The sequence below is a fragment of the Humulus lupulus genome, chromosome 2, assembly GCF_963169125.1.
Source record: "Humulus lupulus chromosome 2, drHumLupu1.1, whole genome shotgun sequence".
Taxonomy (NCBI): Eukaryota; Viridiplantae; Streptophyta; class Magnoliopsida; order Rosales; family Cannabaceae; genus Humulus; species Humulus lupulus.
The window spans coordinates 149,446,549-149,467,565 of NC_084794.1; the positions used below are offsets into that span (position 1 = coordinate 149,446,549).

Here is a 21,017-nt window from a genome sequence, read left to right on the forward strand (position 1 = left end):
AGTAGTCGTAAAATCAAATAAGCAGTCACCGGAAAAAGAAAAAGGAAACAAACCAAATTCGTAACTTGCATAGAAACTCGCCACTTTGATGTAAATGAAAGAAATGATTCAGCAAGTATGAGAATCGTGGTCGTTTATTTTAGTTGTGAGGGAGGGAGTACTGGGGTAGGTAGAAACAGGCTTTAACATATTTGGTGAAATATGGTTTCATAATAGTAGCAAACCTTGAGCAATTTATAATATATGACACTTGAAAAAATATAGATGCATCAGCACAATATTTATAACCTGTTGTCTCTAACAGGAAAGGAAAAGGTAGTAATTGTAGATGCTAAAATCTACAATCATTGAAGTTGATCGTCATCGTTTACACCTCATATAACATAGACAAACAAGTAACTGGAAAATCATGAAACATCAAGATGGTTTCAGCTGAAGGCACTCTGATAGTTAGGTCAGTAAACTTGTAGACAAATATAACAAAAACAAACTGACAGAAAGTAAATAGTTCAAAGAGAAAAAGTGATAGATCAGTAAGGGTCAAAGAACCAAAGAATAGTTCCGAGTATGACAACAGTTTGATGGAGTGAATGAGTCTGAATTTTGGTACAGTAACAGTAGGAAAATGGTTGTCCCCCCCTCTTAGTCTAAGAATGGACTTTTGTAAGCTTCCCAGGAGTCATTGCTCTCCAAATCATGGCCCTGGAGAAGTGATCTTCGCCCTATTTCAGAGAAAAACTGCTACCTAGTTTGGAGAGTAGACTGCTTCCCCTCTAATACGTGACTTCGGTCCCTAGTTTGAAGCATCTTGGGAGCAAAGTAAAATAATATTAAATGATGCTCATAAGAGATCATTGTGAGCACTTGGATTGCATCCGATTGTCACCTTGTCCCTTATATTTGAATGTAGTTAAGAATTCCTCCAATATTTATGAAAACTTCGGCATACATCTGAGTATGGATTGAGCCCTAGGTCATGCAATCAAATGTACCTTGAGGCTTAAACAATAGTGGAATGAGGATTCAAATACAACAAGCCTTGAAACTCACACAAGTCAAGTAAATCTTAATGAGTTTCTCGGAGAAAATTGATGTTCTTTCAAAGCTAGTAGAGTTCAAAAATATGATCAAAGGTTTAGTACTCTTAAAACTCCTAATTATATTGTTAGCAATGTCCTAGGCTTAACCAATAGAATTAAACTTTTTTAAAGTATATTTTTGGAGCCAAAAAATGAAATTATCACCCTAGGAGTAGGAGCCACAACATGTCACCAAGAAGGCCACCACATGTCACCCTAAGGGTGGCGACATGTCGCCCATCCTGCTGCTCGACATTTCTATTTCCATGCCAAAACCACTTCGAAAGTTCTCAAACTTTTGAAGATGCTTAAATACTTTATTGTATCAGTTTGAAACTAAAAAATTTAATTCTAGATGCTAACGTCAGAAACTCATAATTTCACATCTTGTGTGAAACCATAAACTATTTTACACCAACTTGTGTAAGACAATTTACACATTATTATTTAACTAATCATTACAGCTGAACCATATGTTTCATTGAGCACTCAGATTGATGATATTTAGCACCTGCTTTGGTTGCAATTATAGAGTAGTCGGATTGGTGATCTTTTATACACTTGAACTAGTGTCAATACTTAGCATTCAGATTTGAAGCCAAATTTTTTATTAATGTCAAGTGTGAGATGTTAGGAAAATAACATATAACTTACATATGTTTTATCACAATGAATTGCTTACATAGCTTTTATGCCAAGTGTGAGCTTTTAGGAAAACAACATATAACTCAGCATGGTTTTTATCACTTAGCATTTGTCACAATGAATTGCTTACATAGTTTTTTTTTATGCAAATAAAGCTATGACCTTAAGGTGACACTTAAATTGATGCAGGGTGTGAGCTTAGGAAAATAGCATATAACTTACATAGCTTTTATTACTTAGCACTTAGTCATGTATGAGACTATAAGTGAAAATAGCATATAACTTACATAACTTTTTGTAGAATTATGTAAATATCTTGTATTTATTTGGTATCAATCCTTTAAGGAAACCAAATTATCTTATTTCCTAATATATTGTATATTCTTGATTTTTAGGAGATTAGTTCACCTAGGTTAATTGTATAGCTAGCCTATTGTTTTCTGTTGTAATCTGCCTATTAATAAGAAATTCTCTTTGATGGATAATATATCAATTATTCAAAAATCTACATGGTATCAAAGCAGGGGTGGTTTTAATCGCAATATTTTTTTTCCTTTCTTTTCTGCCCTAATCGCACCAGCCTCTTTCACTCATTCTTTCTCTAAATCGTACCAGCCCTTCTCCTCTGTTCATCTTTTCACGCATCACTTTCACCATGGCTACTAAAAAAGAAAGCCTAAACTCAGATGCATCCTCCTATCCATCAACCCTCTCTAATCCACATGCATCAATCAGTTCTTCATCTCACAGTAATGACGTTGTTTCTCTGGTCACCAACCACAAGTTCAATGGCCATAATTATCTTCAATGGTCACAGTCAGTAATGATGTATATCGATGGAAAGGGGAAGGAGGAATATCTCACAGGGGAGATTGAGACTCCAAAATCAGACAATCCAAAGTATAAAACTTGGAAAATAGATAATCACATGATCAAATCTTGGCTGGTTAGTTCAATGAATAATGATATAGGAGAAAACTTTCTTTTATATTCGACAGCCAAGGAACTTTGGGATGCTGTCAAAGATTTTTATTCTCGGTCTGATAATACATCAGAATTATTTGAGATTGAAGCCGCTCTTTACGATCTCCGCCAAGAAGATACTACAGTCACACAATATTTTAACACTCTTACTCGTTTTTGGCATCAATTGGACCTATTTGAAACCTATTCTTGGAAGTGTACAGATGATACTACTCTATACCGGAGTACTGTAGAGAAAATGAGAACTTTCAAATTTCTTCATGGTCTCAATAAGGAACTTGATGCTGTCAGGAGTAGGATCATGAGTATCAAGCCACTTCCGACAGTCAAAGAAGCATTCTTAGAGATTCGACATGAAGAAAGCAGAAAGAAGGTCATGATGGGCGCTTTTCCATCTACTCAAGAGTCCTCTGCTCTTGCTGCAAGAGGACAGCAGAAGGGTCGACCATGGTGCGTTCACTGTCGTAAACCTGGGCATTTCAAAGAAACATGCTGGAAACTTCATGGAAAGCCTGCTGATTGGAAGCCGAAATCATGGAAAGACAGAGAGTCACGGGAATGTCGCTGCCATTTTAAATGTTGCTGCTGCTGAAGGAAAAGGGGACACATCTGATTCATCACCGTTCACTAAAGCACAATTAGAGGCACTTCAGAAACTCCCAAGTCGGTCACACATCGCTGCAAAGCCGAATACTACACCTGGTACAGGGCTATTGGCCATGAAAGGCAACCATTCAGTAGCTTTTATTGTCAATAAAAGAACTACTAACCCTAGGATTCTTGATTCGGGAGCATCAGATCATATGACAGGAGATGCAAATATTTTTTTTGAATTTCACACAAGTCCAGAGCATCATACAGTGAAAATTGCAGACGGCACATCCTCTAAGGTTGAGGGTTCGGGTTCAGTCAACATAAATCAGAACCTAACTCTCACTTCTGTTCTCTATGTGCCTAAACTGGATTGTAATTTACTACCTATTAGTAAATTTACTCGTGACCTAAACTGTGTGACTAAGTTTTACTCAAATTTGTGTGTTTCAGGAATTGGATTCGGGGAAGATGATTGACAGTGCTAAGATGTGTTCTGGGCTCTATATCCTACAAGATGACACTCCATCCGTTAGGACAGCTCAGAAATTCAGTTTGTTTTCTTTAAATAATCAGTCTATTTCAAATAAAGATAGTGATATTATGTAGGCACTATCGTCTTGGTCATCCGAATTTTCTATATTTGTCAAAAATGTTTCCCTCCTTATTTATTAATAAAAATCCAATCTCTTTTTGTTGTGAAATCTGTCAATTTGCAAAACACACTCGAAATACCTATTCTATAATACCATATAAATCTTCCAAACCGTTTTCATTGATCCATAGTGATGTGTGGGGTCCCTCACGTGTAAACAATATAACTGGACAAAAATAGTTTGCATCTTTTATCGATGATCATACTAGATTAACTTGGGTGTTTCTCATAAAATCAAAATCAGAAGTAAGTGAAATTTTTAAAAAATTTCACTATGATTCAAACTTAGTTTCTTACTAAAATTCAAATCCTCAAGACCGACAATGCCACAGATTTCTTCAATTCTATTCTCGGTCCTTACCTCACACAACAAGGTATTCTACACTTAAGCTCTTGTGTTGATACTCCTCAACAAAATGGGGTTGCTGAACAGAAAAATAGACATTTCTTAGAAGTCGCTCTCTCATGTTTTCTACTCAGGTTCCCAAATATTTCTGAGGAGAAGCTGTTCTTACAGCCACCTATCTAATCAATCGAATGCCATCTCGAGTACTCAACTTTCAAACTCCATGTCACACAGTTTTGCAATCATTCCCTCATACGAAATTCATTAGTCTTCTTAATCCTAAGATCTTTGGTTGCACAGCCTTCGTCATCTTCATTCTCAAAATCGTAGTAAGCTAGACCCTAAATCTATCAAATGTATTTTTCTTGGTTATTCCTCTCATTAATAGGGTTATAAATGTTATTCGCTTATAACTCGAAAAATGTATAACACTATGGATGTCACCTTTTTTGAAAATCATGCTTGCTACAAATCTGAGATTCAGGGGGAGAATGCAGGTGAATCTCATCTTTGGGACACTATTCCGAGTATTAATAATACTTCATCTCCGAGTGTTCACCATGAGGATTCTTCCAACTCTCAAGTCATAGAAAATCAAGTTTCATCTTCCTCTAAACCCTTAGGTTCCCAAATCATTGAAAACTCTCCAGGTCCATCCATGGCTCTTGCACCTTGTCAAGAACCAGAAATTCGTGTCTATACGAGAAGAAAAAAATATGGTAAAGATATAGAGCACACAACACATCTGGAGGACCACCATGAATCGGAACCGGATCCTCATTCTCCAGAAACTCGTTCAGGTTTAAGTAATTCTAACCATGATAATGTTGTTCAAATAAATGATGATTTAGATTTGCCGATTGCGTTGAGAAAGGGAGTTCGTGCATGTACAGAACATCCTATTGGCAATTTTATATCTTACAAAACATTATCACTATCCTATCAGGCGTTTGTCTCTGTTATTGATAATATACAGATTCCTCACACAATTCAAGAGGCTCTGACTGATTCTCGATGGAAAGAGGCTGTGGAAAATGAGATTAGTGCTTTGGTGAAAAACAGTACTTGGACAATCACAAGTCTACCACCTGGGAAGAAATCCGTGGGTTGCAAGTGGGTCTTTACCGTTAAACACAAAGCAGATGGGAGCATTGAGAGGTTTAAAGCTTGCCTTGTTGCTAAAGGCTTCATTCAATCCTACAGAATCGATTATCAAGAAACGTTTGCGCCTGTTGCCAAGCTTAACACTGTACATGTATCCCTTGCTGCAAATAAAGATTGGCCCCTACACCAACTTGATATGAAAAATGCATTCCTAAACGGTGACCTTGAAGAAGAAGTTTATATGGACATTCCGCCGGGCTTCGAGAACTCTTCAAATCAAGACAAAGTGTGCAAACTCAAGAAATCTTTGTATGGTCTTAAACAATCTCCACGAGCATGGTTTGGCAGATTCACTAAAGCAATCATTCAGAATGAGTATACTCAATGTCAAGCAGATCACACTTTGTTTGTTAGATTCTCGTCAAATAAAAGGATAGCTATCCTAATTGTCTATGTGGATGACATAATACTTACAGGTGACTACAAGGAGGAGATGGAGAGATTGAAAGATTTCTTATCTAAGGAATTCGAGATTAAAGATCCTGGGTATCTTAGATATTTTCTTGGCATGGAAATTGCTCGATCAAGACATGGCATATTTGTTTCTCAACGTAAGTACGTTCTAGACTTACTGAAGGAAACAGGAATGCTTGGATGCAAACCTGCCTCAACCCCAATGGACTCCAACAAGAAAGTGGGTTTAGGAAAGGATATGACACCAGTAGACAGGGGGAGATATCAAAGGTTAGTTGGACGCCTGATCTACCTATCTCATACCAGACCTGACATTGGTTTTTCAGTTAGTGTTGTCAGTCAATACATGAACAATCCTACTGAAGAACACATGGAAGATGTTACTAGAATCTTAAGATACCTCAAGATGAATCCTGGGAAAGGTCTATAATTCAAGAAAAGTGATAGCAGAGAGATCAAAGTCTACACTGATGCAGATTGGGCAGGAGACGTAACAGACAGGAGTACTTCAGGATGTTGTTCTTATGTTTGGGGTAATCTAGTGACTTGGAGAAGTAAGAAACAATCAGTGGTTTCCAGAAGTACAGCTGAAGCAGAATTTAGAGCTCTTGCTCTAGGTGTTTGTGAAGGGATTTGGCTAAAAAGATTACTGAGTGAACTAAGACTATTTGCAGGCGAGTCCATAAAAATGCTTTGCGATAATCAGGCTGCTATTAGTATTGCTAAAAATCCTGTTCATCATGACATGACAAAACATAGTGAGATAGATCGACACTTGATCATTGAGAAGATAGAGAGTGCCACAGTTCAAACTATCTATACTCCATCAAGACTTCAAATAGCTGATGTTCTTACCAAAGCCCTTCCTAAAATTGTCTTTGATGAATTAGTGTGCAAGCTGGGAATGTTTGATATACATAACCCAGCTTGAGGAAGAGTGTAGAATTATGTAAATATCTTGTATTTATTTGGTATCAATCCTTTAAGGAAACCGAATTATCTTATTTCCTAATATATTGCATATTCTTGATTTTTAGGAGATTAGTTGACCTAGGTTAATTGTATAGCTTAGCCTGTAGTTTTCTGTTGTAATCTGCCTATTAATAGGCAATTCTCTTTGATGAATAATAAATCGATTATTCAAAAATCTACACTTTTATTACTTAGCACTTGGTCATGTATGAGACTATAAGTGATATATATGAGTGTATAGTTTTGGTTCTCTATTTGACCATGAATATTCGGAAAAAGGGTAAGTGCAACATTAGTACCTCATTTATTTCACTTTCTTAGACATATTGTTATAACCACTTAGGTAAAACTCATTCCAGAATACTAGCCTATGGGAGGATGGTGCCCAAAGTAATTATAAACCACCCACCACCAACCAATCCCATACTTAGTCGATGTGGGATTCTAACAATACACCACTCTTAGAGGGGCCGCCCCACTCTAGGCTGCCCCTTCCATAGGTTGCCCCTTTTGCAACATAGGTTCCACTTGAGGGTGTGTGGCTTTGATAGCATTTGTTATAACCACTTAGGTAGAACTCACTCCCAAAAGACTAGCCTATGGAAGGAGTGTCCAAGTAGTTATAAACCACCAACCACTCTCATACTTGGTCAATGTGGGATCCTAGCAATTTATAAACCACCCACCAATCTCATGCATAGTCGATGTGGGATTCTAACACTTAACATAAATGGCTATAGACACATGTCACTAATCCCATACTGGTATCTTGATGCATTTTCAACCGTCGGTCTTGAGCTGCTAATGCATAAAGCACTCAACCTAGTTGATACCTTGCGAGAACAATCCCTACAGTCAGCTATGAGCCAACTATTGACTACATGCCAAAAGGACTCGCATTATTTTGGTCTGAAAGATATTAACTAGGAAAATGCCAACACCAAACCCTATAACAATAAACTCAATACCGACTTCAAACCGAGTACTACCCCTCATATAAAACCAACAATCGGTATAAAACCAACAATCAGTTTTGAGTCGAATGTGGATCCACAAAATGAGCAGCAGTCTTCCCCAAAACCGAAAAAATTGATTGTCCATGGATCTCAATTTTTTTAAACACTCATTTCTATCCTAAAAATTCCCTTCGGGGGGAGATAGGTACTGAAGGAGAAGGAAATTTTTGGTTCTTCTCTTCTGAAATTCTGATATGGTAATGCTAGAATTAACAGTAAGGAATTTAATAACCAAGCTCAATAATGCTCCTCAACAACCTTTTCATTGAAAATACCCAGAATTCGAGAGCTGGGTTCTCTCCAATTACAATCAGATTTCTCAGTAAAGGAATGCACACTTTGCTCTACTTCTCTCCTCTATTTATACTAAGGCTTATCAATTCTACCATGTTCCCCTTACACAATACAAAACCCCTTCTAACTAACTCTCCTCACTCCTACTCTCTGCTGACCTGTCATTCTTTCTGCCCTTACCCCTCCTAGCATAGACATACGTCAATGGTGGTCTAATATTACCCCCGGCCCAAAGACGCACCTTGTCCTCAAGGTGGAAGTCTGGAAACTGTTGTTGAACCGTTGCTAAATCCTCCCAGGTAGATTTGAACTCAGGTAGATGCAGCCATTTGATCAACACTTGCGGCTGTTCCGTATGTGTTCCCGGTCTCATGTCCAACGGCGCTTCTGGTTCGAGGAGCCACTCCAGTTCTTCTGTCAGCTTCTTGGGGAGGGTGGTAGCTGTTTGGTGCGGATCCAAAGCTGGTCTGAGCATAGACACATGAAAAACAGGATGTATCTTTGCCTCAGCCGGTAGTTGCAGCTTGTAAGCCGTCATGCCTATCTTGGATAGAATCTGGTACGGGCCAAAAAACAAAGGTCTCAATTTCTGGTTCTTACGCTTGGCCAATGTCTGCTGTCTATATGGTTTAAGCTTCACAGCCCTTATCACCAACTGCATATTCAATGTCCCTTCTCTTCTTGTCAGCCTGAAACTTCATCTTTTGCTGGGCACGGTGCAAGTTCATCTTCAGCAGCTCTAAAACTTCATCACGCGCTTGCAGATTTTTTTCTACAGCCAACATAATCGTTTGGTTACCTTCTAATCGAATTACAGGTGGTGGATCTCTGTGGTACAACGCCTTGAATGATGTCATTCCTGCTGCCGAATGATAAGACGTATTGTACCAATACTCTGCCCAAGCTAACCATTTTACCCTCTGCAACGGCTTAGAGCTTACAAAGCAGCGTAAGTATGTCTCCAAGCACCTATTAAGTACCTCGGTCTGGCCATCCATTTGTGGATGGTAGGCTGAGCTATGCTTGAGCATTGTCCCTTGTAACTTGAATAGTTCCTTCCAAAAAAGGCTAAGAAAAATTTTATCCCTATCCGAGACAATGGATCTTGGAATACCGTGTAACTTGACCACCTCCTTGACGAAAACTGCAACGACCGTAGCGGCTGTGTAAGGGTGCCGAAGAGGAACAAAATGCCCATACTTTGATAAGCGATCCACCACCACAAGGATCAAGTCAAAACCATTAGATTGTGGAAGACCCTCTATAAAATCCATTGAGATAGCATCCCATACTTGGTCTGGTATTGGGAGTGGCTGTAGCAATCCGGCTGGCGATTGGGCCAAATACTTACTCTGCTGGCATATGGGACATTCAGCGACGAATTTCTGTATATCTCCCCGCATCCCGTGCCAATATAAATCAGCAGCTACTCGCTGATATGTACGAAATGCCCCTGCGTGACCCCCCACATTACTGCAATGATACTCCTATAGTAATAATGGTATAAATGGTGATGAGGAAGGAATAACCAGCCGCCCTTTAAACTATAGATAATCCTTAGCAAAAGAGTACCCTGCGCAAGTTTTTCCTGCCTGAAGTTTTTGAATAATTTTGGACAGATTAGGATCAGTGGCTACATGGTGCTTCAAATCCGAAATTGAAATCATGTTGGGGATCGACAATGCTTGGCACTCCACCACCTGAGGTACCCTCGATAATGCATCGGCAACCTTGTTTTCAAGGCCCGGTCTGTACTGTACCTGAAAATCATAACCCAGTAACTTCGTCAGCCACTTTTGGTGCTTCGTTGCTACCATTCGCTGCTCAAGTAAGTAGCGTAAACTCCGTTGATCTGTCCGAACAATAAATTGGCGGCTCAACAAGTAAGGGCGCCATTTTTGTATAGCTAACACCATTGCCATGAGCTCCCGCTCATATACTGATTTACAGCGAGCCCGAGGAGAAAGTGCTTTGCTAAAATATGCTATAGGGCGCTGCTGTTGCATCAATACAGCCCCAAGGCCTGTACCCGAGGCATCCGTTTCCACCACAAACGGGGCTGCGAAATTTGGCAGAGCCAAAACTGGGACTTCACACATGGATCTCTTCAATGCTAGGAATGCGTCTTGTGCTTCCTTACTCCAGCCAAAAGCATCTTTCTTTAACTGGTCCGTTAACGGTCTTGCCAACTGCCCATAGCCTCTTACAAACTTCCTATAATAACCGGTAAGACCGAGAAAACCCCTTAATTCTTTCAGATTTTTCGGCGCTGGCCACCGTGACATTGCTGCCAGTTTCAGCGGGTCCGCTGAAACTCCTTCCGCCGAGACAATGTGGCCCAAATATTCCAATTTGGACTGCGTAAACAAACACTTCTTTTTGTTGGCATAAAGTCGATGCTGGCTGAGGCGACTTAAGACTAAATCCAGGTGCTGTAAGTGAAGCTCCAGTGATGTGCTATAAATGAGTATATCGTCAAAAAAGACTAACACGAATTTTCTCAAAAACTCACGAAAGACGTCGTTCATCAAGGCTTGAAACGTGGCTGGAGCATTGGTTAGGCCGAATGGCATTACCAAAAATTCGTAGTGCCCCTCGTGTGTTCGGAAAGCCGTCTTTTCTATATCTCTTGCTGCCACTCTTATTTGGTGATATCTGGATTTAAGGTCCAATTTCGAAAAGACCTTCGCCCCATATAGTTCATCTAATAACTCGTCTATCGCTGGAATAGGGAATTTATCAGCGACCGTCTCGCGGTTCAAGGCTCTATAATCAACACAAAATCTCCAGCTGCTGTCTTTCTTTTTTACGAGGAGTACCGGGCTCAAAAAAGGGCTCGTGCTGGGCTGTACTATCCCTGCCTGTAACATTTCAGTCAACAAATTCTCTATCTCATCCTTTTGTATCTGTGCGTATCGGTACGGTCTAACCGATATTGGACCTGAGCCCTCCTTCATTGTGATATGGTGCTCATGAGAACGCGGAGGAGGCAACCCTCTCGGCATGTGGAAAACCGAATCATGCTTCTGTAATATATCCTCAACTTCGGGCAACGTAGTTGTACACAAGTTCTCGGTATTGGCTGCCAAGGCCCCAAACTGAATCCAGTATCCTTGTCCTTCTTGTTGAACCAAGTGAATCAAGGCTTTCGGGGAGATTTGTGATTTGCACAAACTGGGGTCCCCCTGTAATGTTACCCACGACCCCCCTACTTCGAATTTCATCACCATTGTTCGCCAGTTGACCTGCATATTGCCCAACGTACTCAGCCATTGAATGCCCAAAATTGCATCAGCACCCCCCAATTCCAAAGGCAAGAAGTCTGTAACCACCCGTAACGAACCTAAATCCAACTCCACTGTAGAGTCCAAGAACTTTACTTAGCTAGTTAGATAGTAGTATAATAGTAATAATAGTATTATCTTTATGACTGTGGATTTTTGGTTCGGACCGGGATTTATTTGGACACTCATAGCAGTACTTGTAGATTTTCTAAGTTTAACCTATAGTTTAAGAATATTGATGTTAACCTAAGGTTTGATTAATATGGCTGATATTAAGGATAATATTTAATATACTATAAGGTTTAGATAAGAACCAATAGGATTTTAAGCACATGTTATGTATGGGTGATTAAGGATTAAGTATTTAGAGGATTAAATTTAATAAGGGTAAAATTTGAATGCTCTAAGGTCAATCAGCAGCTTTGAATACGTTTGAGGGCTTAGTCAAGGCTGTTTACTCAATTTGAATTAAGCTAAAAATGTGTAATTTCGTGTTTAAATAATCAGCGTATGCCGATATATCGCACCTATAGGGGGCGATATATCGCAGCACGTAGATACGAAAAACACGAAACGATGCACGTTTGCCTCGGGCATAATGGTCCAGGCGATATATCGCCTATAGGGGGCGATATATCGCCTCCTTCAACATATTTTGAATGTTTTTTAAATCATTTTCCATTCAACCCTTCAACCTCTTGATAAGTCCAACACCTTTCTGAACGAGTCTTCAGCCTCTGCTGAACAACAATTCAAATTATTTTCACCTAAAAAGCCATTATTTTTATTCAAGTTAAATTAAGATCCTTTCATTCCTAAACTCTATAAATAGGACCGAGTACCCAGCCATTATTCATCTTTTGCTCTAAGTTCAGAGGCTGCAAGTTGCTAGGTGAGTGTGAGAGTATAAACACTTGGGTTGGGAATCATAAGCTTGATCATCATAAGCTTATCAAACACTTTGGGAAGTAAGGTTCTATACACATTTCGATGAAAGGTTTAGATTGGTCTTACAAGTCTTCAAGGTATTTCCACACCTTAGTTCATTGGTATTATTTTATTTTAAGTTCTCATAGTCTTCTACTCAGCCTTCTAACCTTATTCTTATTTTGGTTAGGAAATCTAAGAACTTGCACATAAGTTTTTTGTAAGTATTTTTCTCAATGGTTTAGTCCTTCCATTTCTTCCATTTCTCTTCTTCACTATACTCACTCTTTTTTCAAAATAGTTCTTAGGAGTGTTCCAAAGTCTCAACTCTGTCCTCTTATCCCAGTAATTTTGGTAAGGAAAATAAGATAGAATTTATATGTTATATGTTTGTATGTGTTATCTTATGATTCTTATGTTATGCAATATGTTATGATATGTATGTTTGTAGGCTTGGGCATAGACCCATATGACTAACAAGCCCCAAATAGATTATGGGCATATGACCTGCTTAGCTAGTAGGACCCCACTAATCTAATGGGCATATGACTTGTTTAGTCTATGAGACCCCAAGTAATAATGGTCATTATAGTATGTGTATGATATAAGTGTTATGCTATGTTTTTATGTTTCTTATGAAATTTATGTATATGAACTATGTGGTAGATTTTCCTTGCTGGGCATTAGGCTCATTCCTTTTTGTTTATGTGTGCAGGAAAATAGCTATAGTGGCAAGTAAGATTCGTGGATGCTTGGGGAATGTGTATCGGTGATGAATGGATTCAAGGAGTCTAGAGTTCGATTTCGAGGATGTAGTCTTTATTTATGGTTTATATGTATTTTTCCGCATCTATTTATGTAATCTCTTTTCATTTCAATTAAGATATGTTTTCTTTTTAAAACAATGAGATCCCATATCCTAACCTAAATTTTATGTAAGTTTAACTCTTATTTTTACAAGTTCCTTAATAAAGTTATGGTATTTTCACTTGTAAGTTTTATTAAGGATTAGTAGGTTTAATTTTCGTTAATGGTCCAAAAGTCTAGAGTAGTTGGGTCATTACATCCACATTCGTACAAATGCCTTCTGTACGCACTCGGCCTCCTGTTCCCAGCAATACTCCGTAAACGGTTGTTGCTGTAATCGGTAGATGAACCGCCTGAGCCAACTCCTTCGACACAAAATTATGTGTGGCTCCGCTATCAATGAGCACCGTTACTGGATGCTTGGCTATGGTGCCTGATATTTTCATTGTATGGGCTGATGATATTCCAACTAACAAATTCAGGGACAGCATCGCCAGTTGCTCCTCTTGCATTGTTTCGTCACCGGATTCTGGGCTGGACGGGGCCGATTCTTGACTTTCGGACCCTTCTAAGTCATCGGCAACTAACATGACATGGAGTGCCTTCTGTTCGCACACATGCCCTCTGTGAAACTTCTTATCACAACGAAAACAAACTCCACGATTCTTCTTGTCAAGATATTCGACTTCCGTCAATCGTCGCATGATCGGGGGGTTCGTTTGGGTTCCCGTCGTATGCCCTGTACTCGCCTTCGGTTGGGTAGAGCCGCCGGAGAAGATGGTGTGCGAACTCCTCGTCGAAGAGGGCTGGGGTGTGAACCTTGGTATCACGATTGGGCTTGGGGCAGCCCGAGCCATACCCCCTTTTTGGTGAAAGCCCAATCCAGTCAAATGATGACCCTCTTCAATCCTTTGGGCCGTTTCCATGATGTGGGTCAGGCTCGATGGCTGCAGCACGTGTAAAGGGCCCTTGATCTCCTCTTTCAATCCCTTGATGAAACAGCCCTCCAGAACGTGTTCTGGAACTCCGACCACCCTCGACGCCAGTGCTTCCCACTGAATCCGGTAAGCCCTCACCGTCGTCTCCTACTTGGCAGATAACAACTCCTCCGTCGCCGACCCCACTGGAACCGACCGAAATCGCACCATCAACAAATGTTTCAACAGAGCCCATGAAGTGATTGGGCGCCTGGAGTGTTCCCACTGGAACCACATGAGTGCATCCCCTTCCAACCCAATAATCGTCGCCTCCAACATGTGAGCTTCTGTGAGACGATTCAGCAGGAAGTAACGCTCCACGCGAAAGACCCAGCCATCTGAGTTCTCACCCGAGAACAAGGGTAGTTCCATCGGCGGTGGCCTGAAATCCCGAGCTGTGTGTGGCTCCAATGGCGGTGTCGGATAGCTCAATGAAGGTGCCGGTGGTGGAAGCGTCGCCGACGGAGGACCCATCGGTTGATGCGATGACGAACTGTCTCCTTCAACTGCCTTCCCATGCCGATCCTCCGCCGCACTCGTACCAACAGCTCCCATACTATTGGAAGATTGCAACAGCTGAGTGATATGGGTAATCAAGTACTCTACCTTCTTCTCCAGTTCTGGGATCCTCTGTGTATCAGCGCGTAAGGCTTCCAATTCTTGCAGAAAGTGCTGCACCTGTGCTCAAATTGCCGACACCTCCTGCCGAAACTCCGACTGAACTTCCTCGATCTTCTCCTCCACCATTTCTATTTGAAAATCCGGCTTAGGTCCCATAGTGGACCTGGACTCTGATACCACTTGATATGGTAATGCTAGAATTAACAGTAAGGAATTTAATAACCAAGCTCAATAATGCTCCTCAACAGCCTTTTCATTGAAAATACCCAGAATTCGAGAGCTGGGTTCTCTCCAATTACAATCAGATTTCTCAGTAAAGGAATGCACACTTTGCTCTATTTCTCTCCTCTATTTATACTAAGGCTTATCAATTCTACCGTGTTCCCCTTACACAATACAAAACCCCTCCTAACTAACTCTCCTCGCTCCTACTCTCTGCTAACCTGTCATTCTTTCTGCCCTTACCCCTCCTAGCATAGACATACGTCAATGGTGGTCTAAAAAATTCTCAATCACATCACTTCATCAAACTCCATTACCTTACCAAGCTCCTCCTCTTCAACTACTTCCAAACCTATTTCAGACCCTAATCACGCACATCCAAAAAGCCCCAGTTTGCCAATAATTGAAAATTTTGATGAGGAAGATGTCATCAAGAAGCCAAGGATCTTGACCTAGATGTCCAACAAGAAAAAACCCAACAAAATATTGAACTTCGTGTTTACTCTCATCGGAAGAATCAACAAATAGTAGAAACTCCTCTTACTCAAAAGACTTGTCATGAATCTGATCCAGACCCAAGTAATTCACTTGTCTCTTTTCCTTTGGATAGTTAAAATAATCTACCTATTGCCTTAAGGAAAGGTGTTCGTTCTTGCACTCAACATCCTATAGCCCAGCTGACAGTAAGATCATTTATCCACGTCTATGAAAGCCTTTGTCTCTAATCTTGAAGAGATTGAAATTCCTAAGACAATTGAAGAAGCACTTGAACGAACGGAGTGGAGAAGGGCAGTAGAAGAAGAAATGCAAGCTTTAGAGAAAAATGGGACTTGGGAAATTGTCACAAAACCCTAAGATGTTGTTCCTGTGGGGTCCAAATGGGTATTCACATTAAACTATAGATCAGATGGATCTGTTGAAAGATACAAAACACGGTTAGTTGCAAAAGGGTTTACTCAGACCTACGGGATAGACTATCAAGAGACATTTGCTCCTGTAGCCAAGCTCAATACGATCTGTGTTCTCTCACTAGCAGAAAATCTAGATTGGCCGCTTCATCATGTGGACATTAAAAATGTCTTCCTTAATGGAAACTTGAATGAAGAAGTCTTTATGGAACTTCTTCCAGGATTTCAGAGAGCTAAAAGGACAGGACAGGTGTGTAAGTTAAACAAGTCTCTTTATGAACTTAAACAATCACCAAGGGCATGGTTTGAGAGGTTCACGAAAGTTGTTCTCCACCAAGGGTATAAGCAGGCTCACACCAACCATACATTGTTCTACAAACATGAGGGTGGTAAGTCAACTATACTTATTGTATATGTTGATGATATTATCTTAACAAGAGACAATACTTCATAAATAAATTTTGTAAAAAGGAAACTTGCAGAAGAATTTGAAATCAAAGATCTAGGAATGTTAAGGTATTTTCTAAGTATGGAAATTGCTCGAAATAGGTCTGTTATTTCTGTTTCACAAAGGAAATATATCTTGGACCTTTTAAAGGAGACTGGGTTACTTGGGTGCAAGCTCATTGATACTCCAGCTGATCCGACTGTTAAACTTGGGGATCAAAAGACGAGCACACCCGTGGACAAGGGTAGATACCAACGACTTGTATGAAAACTCATTTATTTAGCTCACAAGACCTGATATAGCTTACGCTGTCGGCATGGTAAGTCAGTTTATGCATGCTCCTTATGAAGAACATCTACATGCAGTCTTCCTAATATTGAAGTATCTAAAAGGGAGCCCAGGAAAAGGACTCTTCTTTAAGAAGGGAGAATCACGGGAGATTGAAACTTACACTGATGCTGATTGGGCTGGATCAGTGGTTGATAGACAATCCACATCTGGTTACTATTCTTACGTTTGGGGAAACTTAGTGACATGGAGAAGCAAAAAGCAAAATGTAGTAGCCAGGAGTAGTGCTGAGGCTGAATTTAGATCCTTGGCAAATGGGATCAGTGAATTAATTTGGCTAAAGCTTCTTCTAGAAGAACTACAAGTTGCAACAAAAAGTTCCATGAAGTTGTACTGTGACAACAAAGCTGCCATCAGCATAGCTCATAATCATATACACCGTGATCGTACTAAACATGTAGAGGTGGATCGACACTTCATTAAAGAAGGTTGACAATGGAACCATCTCCATGCCTTATGTGGCTTCAACCGAGCAAACTGCAGACGTTCTAACTAAAGGATTGCCTAGACCTTTGTTTGGAAAAATGGCTTACAAGCGAGGATTGTTTGATGTATACAATCCAGCTTGAGGGGTAGCGTAGAAAATCAGCCACTCTCAGTTGACTGATATTCGAGAGATTGAGAGGCAATCAAGTATTGATTTAGTCAATCCTTGTTTTTAGGAATAAAATCAGGTTTTTTATTATTCTGTTTTATCTGTATATTTTTCTTATTTATTGCTGATTTGTTTCCTAGTTTAGAGGGATATTTTATTTCAGAATATCTCTATATATTCTAGGTTCTTTTGTGTATTGAAATAACGATAAAATAAAAATATCAGCAGTGTTTTTCAAAGTTTTTCTTCTCCAGTATTTTTTTCTCACATTATGGTCAAATGAAAGACCAAAATTACACTCATATCACTTGTAGACTCACACGTGGCCAAGTGCTAAGTGCCAAAAGCTATATAAGCTATAAGCTACTTTCTTAAAAAAGCTCACACTCGGCATCAATTCGAGTCACCTTATGGCCATAGCTTTATTGGCATAAAAGCTACATAAGCAATTCATTGTGACAAGTGTCAAGTGATAAAAGTTATGTTGAGTAATATGTTATTTTCTTAAAAGCTCACACTTGGCATCAATCTAAAGCCATAATTTTATTTGCATAAAAGCTATGTAAGCAATTTATTGTGACACATGTAAGTGATAAAAGATATGTAAGCTATGTAACCAAAAAAAAAAAATGATATGTAAGCTATATGTTATTTTCCTAACAACTCACACTTGACATCAATGAAAAAAAAATTGGCTTCAAATCTGAATGCTCAGTATTGACACTAGTTCAAGTGTATAAAAGATCACCAATCTGACTGTTCTATACTTGCATCCAATACGAGTTTAAATATGATCGATACGAGTACTCAATAAAACATACAGTTCGACTGCTAGTGTTAAGCAATTTCAAGTGCTAAAATTCATACAAATTCGAGTGCTAAATTTGAACTCAAAACTAGGTGCTTATCAAAACTAGCAGCCAAGTGATCAACAAAATTCAATATAGAGTGCTCAAGATTATTCTTAGGTTGACTACTAAAGCTTGCATTTAATCTGAGTGCTCAAGTTGGCACTCAAGATGACGGCTGATGCTTGAAACTAGTTTTATTGCCAAGTAATAAAGTCATTTCAATTATTTGAAAAAATGTACCCAATTCGAATACTCAACAAAATCGAGTGCTCATCAAACTTTAAATATGGGTACTTAAATTAACAATCAAATTGATTGCTAGGGGTTGAGCTTAATCTAAATGCTCAAATGAATTCAAACACCAACTATTAAAATTTGAATCTAGGCTAAGTGCTCAAAGCTAACATAACCAAGTGTTCAATCTCATACTCATTCGAGTGATCGGGTAAGCACATAATCTGACTGCTAAAGGTTAAAATCATTCAAGATACTCAAAGTTACGGCCCATTCAAGTAATTCAAACGCTTATGACCAAGGTTGCATTTGGTTTCATGACCTAGTCTGATGCATGTCCAAGTTTTCACAAACATTGGAAGAATTCTCAACTCCATTCATACATAAAGGACAAGGTGACACTTAAATGCAATCCAAGTGCTCACAATGACTTGCTATTAACACTATTCAATAGTATTTCACCTTGCTTTCAAGATACCTCAAACTATGGACAACTGTCCAACATTGGGCATAAACGTTGTCAATCAATCCTAGACCGAAAACTCTCAAACTGATATACTCAGAAATTGACCAATTGAAATTTCTATCGAACATAAGGTCAAAATAAGCTCCTACCCTTAAAAAGCTTGCTTACATGCAGTAACAACACAAGATCTTTTTCACTTGAACAAAACTCAACTCTAAAAGCAAGGGACAAACTATAGTTGCCAAAAAATGACCTTGGGCTCTACATCACACTCCAATGGCAGCTCAGGCCCAAAATAAGATTTAATTCGTAGCCCAAAGGTGTTCCTAGAGACTATGGATTAACAAGCCCAAGCTCAGAATTAGTCAACACTCATATGAACCAAGTCGCAACTTGGAGCCCATGAGTTTACCACTCATCCATGACTAAGATGACCTTTGAGGCTGAAGCCATGTGGCAAAGAAAAAGTGGTCCACTAATACAACTGGGTAGCAATTTTCCTCCGAAATAGGAGGAATACCACTTCTCCAGGGGCTACGACTGGGAGAGCAACGACTCCTGGAAAGCTTACAAAAAATCATCTCTTAAACTAAGAAGAGGGACAACCATTTTACTACTTTTACTATACCAAAATTCAAACTCATTCACTCCATCGAATTGTTGTCATACTCAATAATCAGAATTATTCTAAGATTCCCTGGCCTTTATTGATCTCTCAAATCTATCATTCTCTCTCTTCATATTGTATTTACTTTCTGCTATATTTATTTACAAGCTTACTGACTTGACCATCGGAGTGCTTTGGCCGACACCACCCTGGAGTCCCAAGATTTCTCGGTTACTTGTTTTGTCTTTGTTCTACAAATTGTCCATGCCCGCGATGATAAACTTCAGTGATTGTAGATTTTAGCATATGCGTGAAAAATACTACATAGTAATAGAAGAATTAGGAAATGCACCTCAAGGGCTGTGCGTCCTCTGCAAGGAAATATTAATCCACCCTTTACAAAAGTAATATCATCTTCTTCATTATGCTCAATATTGCTATGGCTGTAGACTCGTGTTGTGATAATTTTGAGCTCTAGTTCTTTGCACTGACCATCTCCTTCATCAACAAGAACAAGTTTAGCTCGAGTTCCTGGCCAACCTGCAAATGCACGAACCTATAGAGGTTGTATGTCATGAATGTATAATTTAATTTAAGGAAGAAGAGAATATGTACCTTGTTATGAAGGACTACAGCATCTTGGTCAAAGGATAACCAAGACTCTTCAGGCGCAATCTGTAAAAACAAAATAACTTACCATCAAGAAAATGACAACAGGTAACAAATTTTATATTTCTTTCTAATTCCACATTAATTTAGAACAATTCAAAAGGAGGAAAAAATGCCAAACAAAATAGGATGGCTTTCACTGTGAGCAACAATCCAATTAAGCATAAGGTATTAGAATTTCTTTTGCATGTGAATTTCATAACAAAAGAAACACGTGGTGGTTTTTCATCGACAAGGTAAATCCTTCTTCCACTTGTGAGTGATATCTGCATAAATGCATGCAGGGGAAAATGGTTTTTACTGTCCTGTAATTTTTTTTAATGTTCAACATGCTTCAATCACGTTTTGTTTGCTTCAGCACAAGTCTTTTTTGTCGAAGTTCTTATTTTCTACAAAAGTAATATCAGAAAAACAGATGATCCCTAGAAACCAAAACCCAAAACAGGACATGTCAGTAAATATCCTGACAGCCCATAGTGAACAAAACAATTTGAACTCTTTCCTTTCTGTTAACATTATGTTTTATAAAAATGAAATCGTACAAGAACTTTTAGATAAGCTCAATGTGTTAAAACCTTGAAGAATTATACAAAGACGTACAGCCATAATATTGTCAAAGAGTAAATATTATTATATCTTTCATGTCAGCCAGGCAGTGTATAATATGGTATTGCTTATTCGAAGTTAAAAAGTTAAACAAGGTCTACCTTTGGAGCTAATGTAACTTTAGAATCATCTTGGGGCCATGCTTTTTCCTTAGCTGATCCGTCAAGTATAGAAGGAAGCTCCCGAATCAAAAGTTTAGCTCCTGAAGAATGTAACTATGTATAAGATTAACTTAATTGTAAATGTTCTCTCACAACTAGGAGTTGAAAGGTTACTAGCAATTAAAA

General features: G+C 39.1%; 1 protein-coding gene across 10 annotated transcripts in view; it reads right to left on the bottom strand.

Annotated features, from left to right (window-relative positions):
• Positions 1-21,017, bottom strand: part of LOC133818619 (uncharacterized) — a 30,679-nt gene that overhangs the window by 973 nt on the left and 8,689 nt on the right. For 4 of the 10 annotated variants that reach the window (XR_009885990.1, XM_062251611.1, XM_062251612.1 and 1 more), the window contains exons 8-10: positions 20,832-20,932; positions 20,071-20,130; positions 19,808-20,011 (exon numbers count right to left, since the gene is read on the bottom strand). Coding sequence is in view for 5 of the 10 variants with exons in the window: in XM_062251611.1 (XP_062107595.1) it covers positions 19,808-20,011; positions 20,071-20,130; positions 20,832-20,932 (365 nt within the window). In the remaining 5 variants the exon portion in view is untranslated. The other 6 variants (XR_009885988.1, XR_009885989.1, XM_062251608.1 and 3 more) reach the window with 4 other exon arrangements.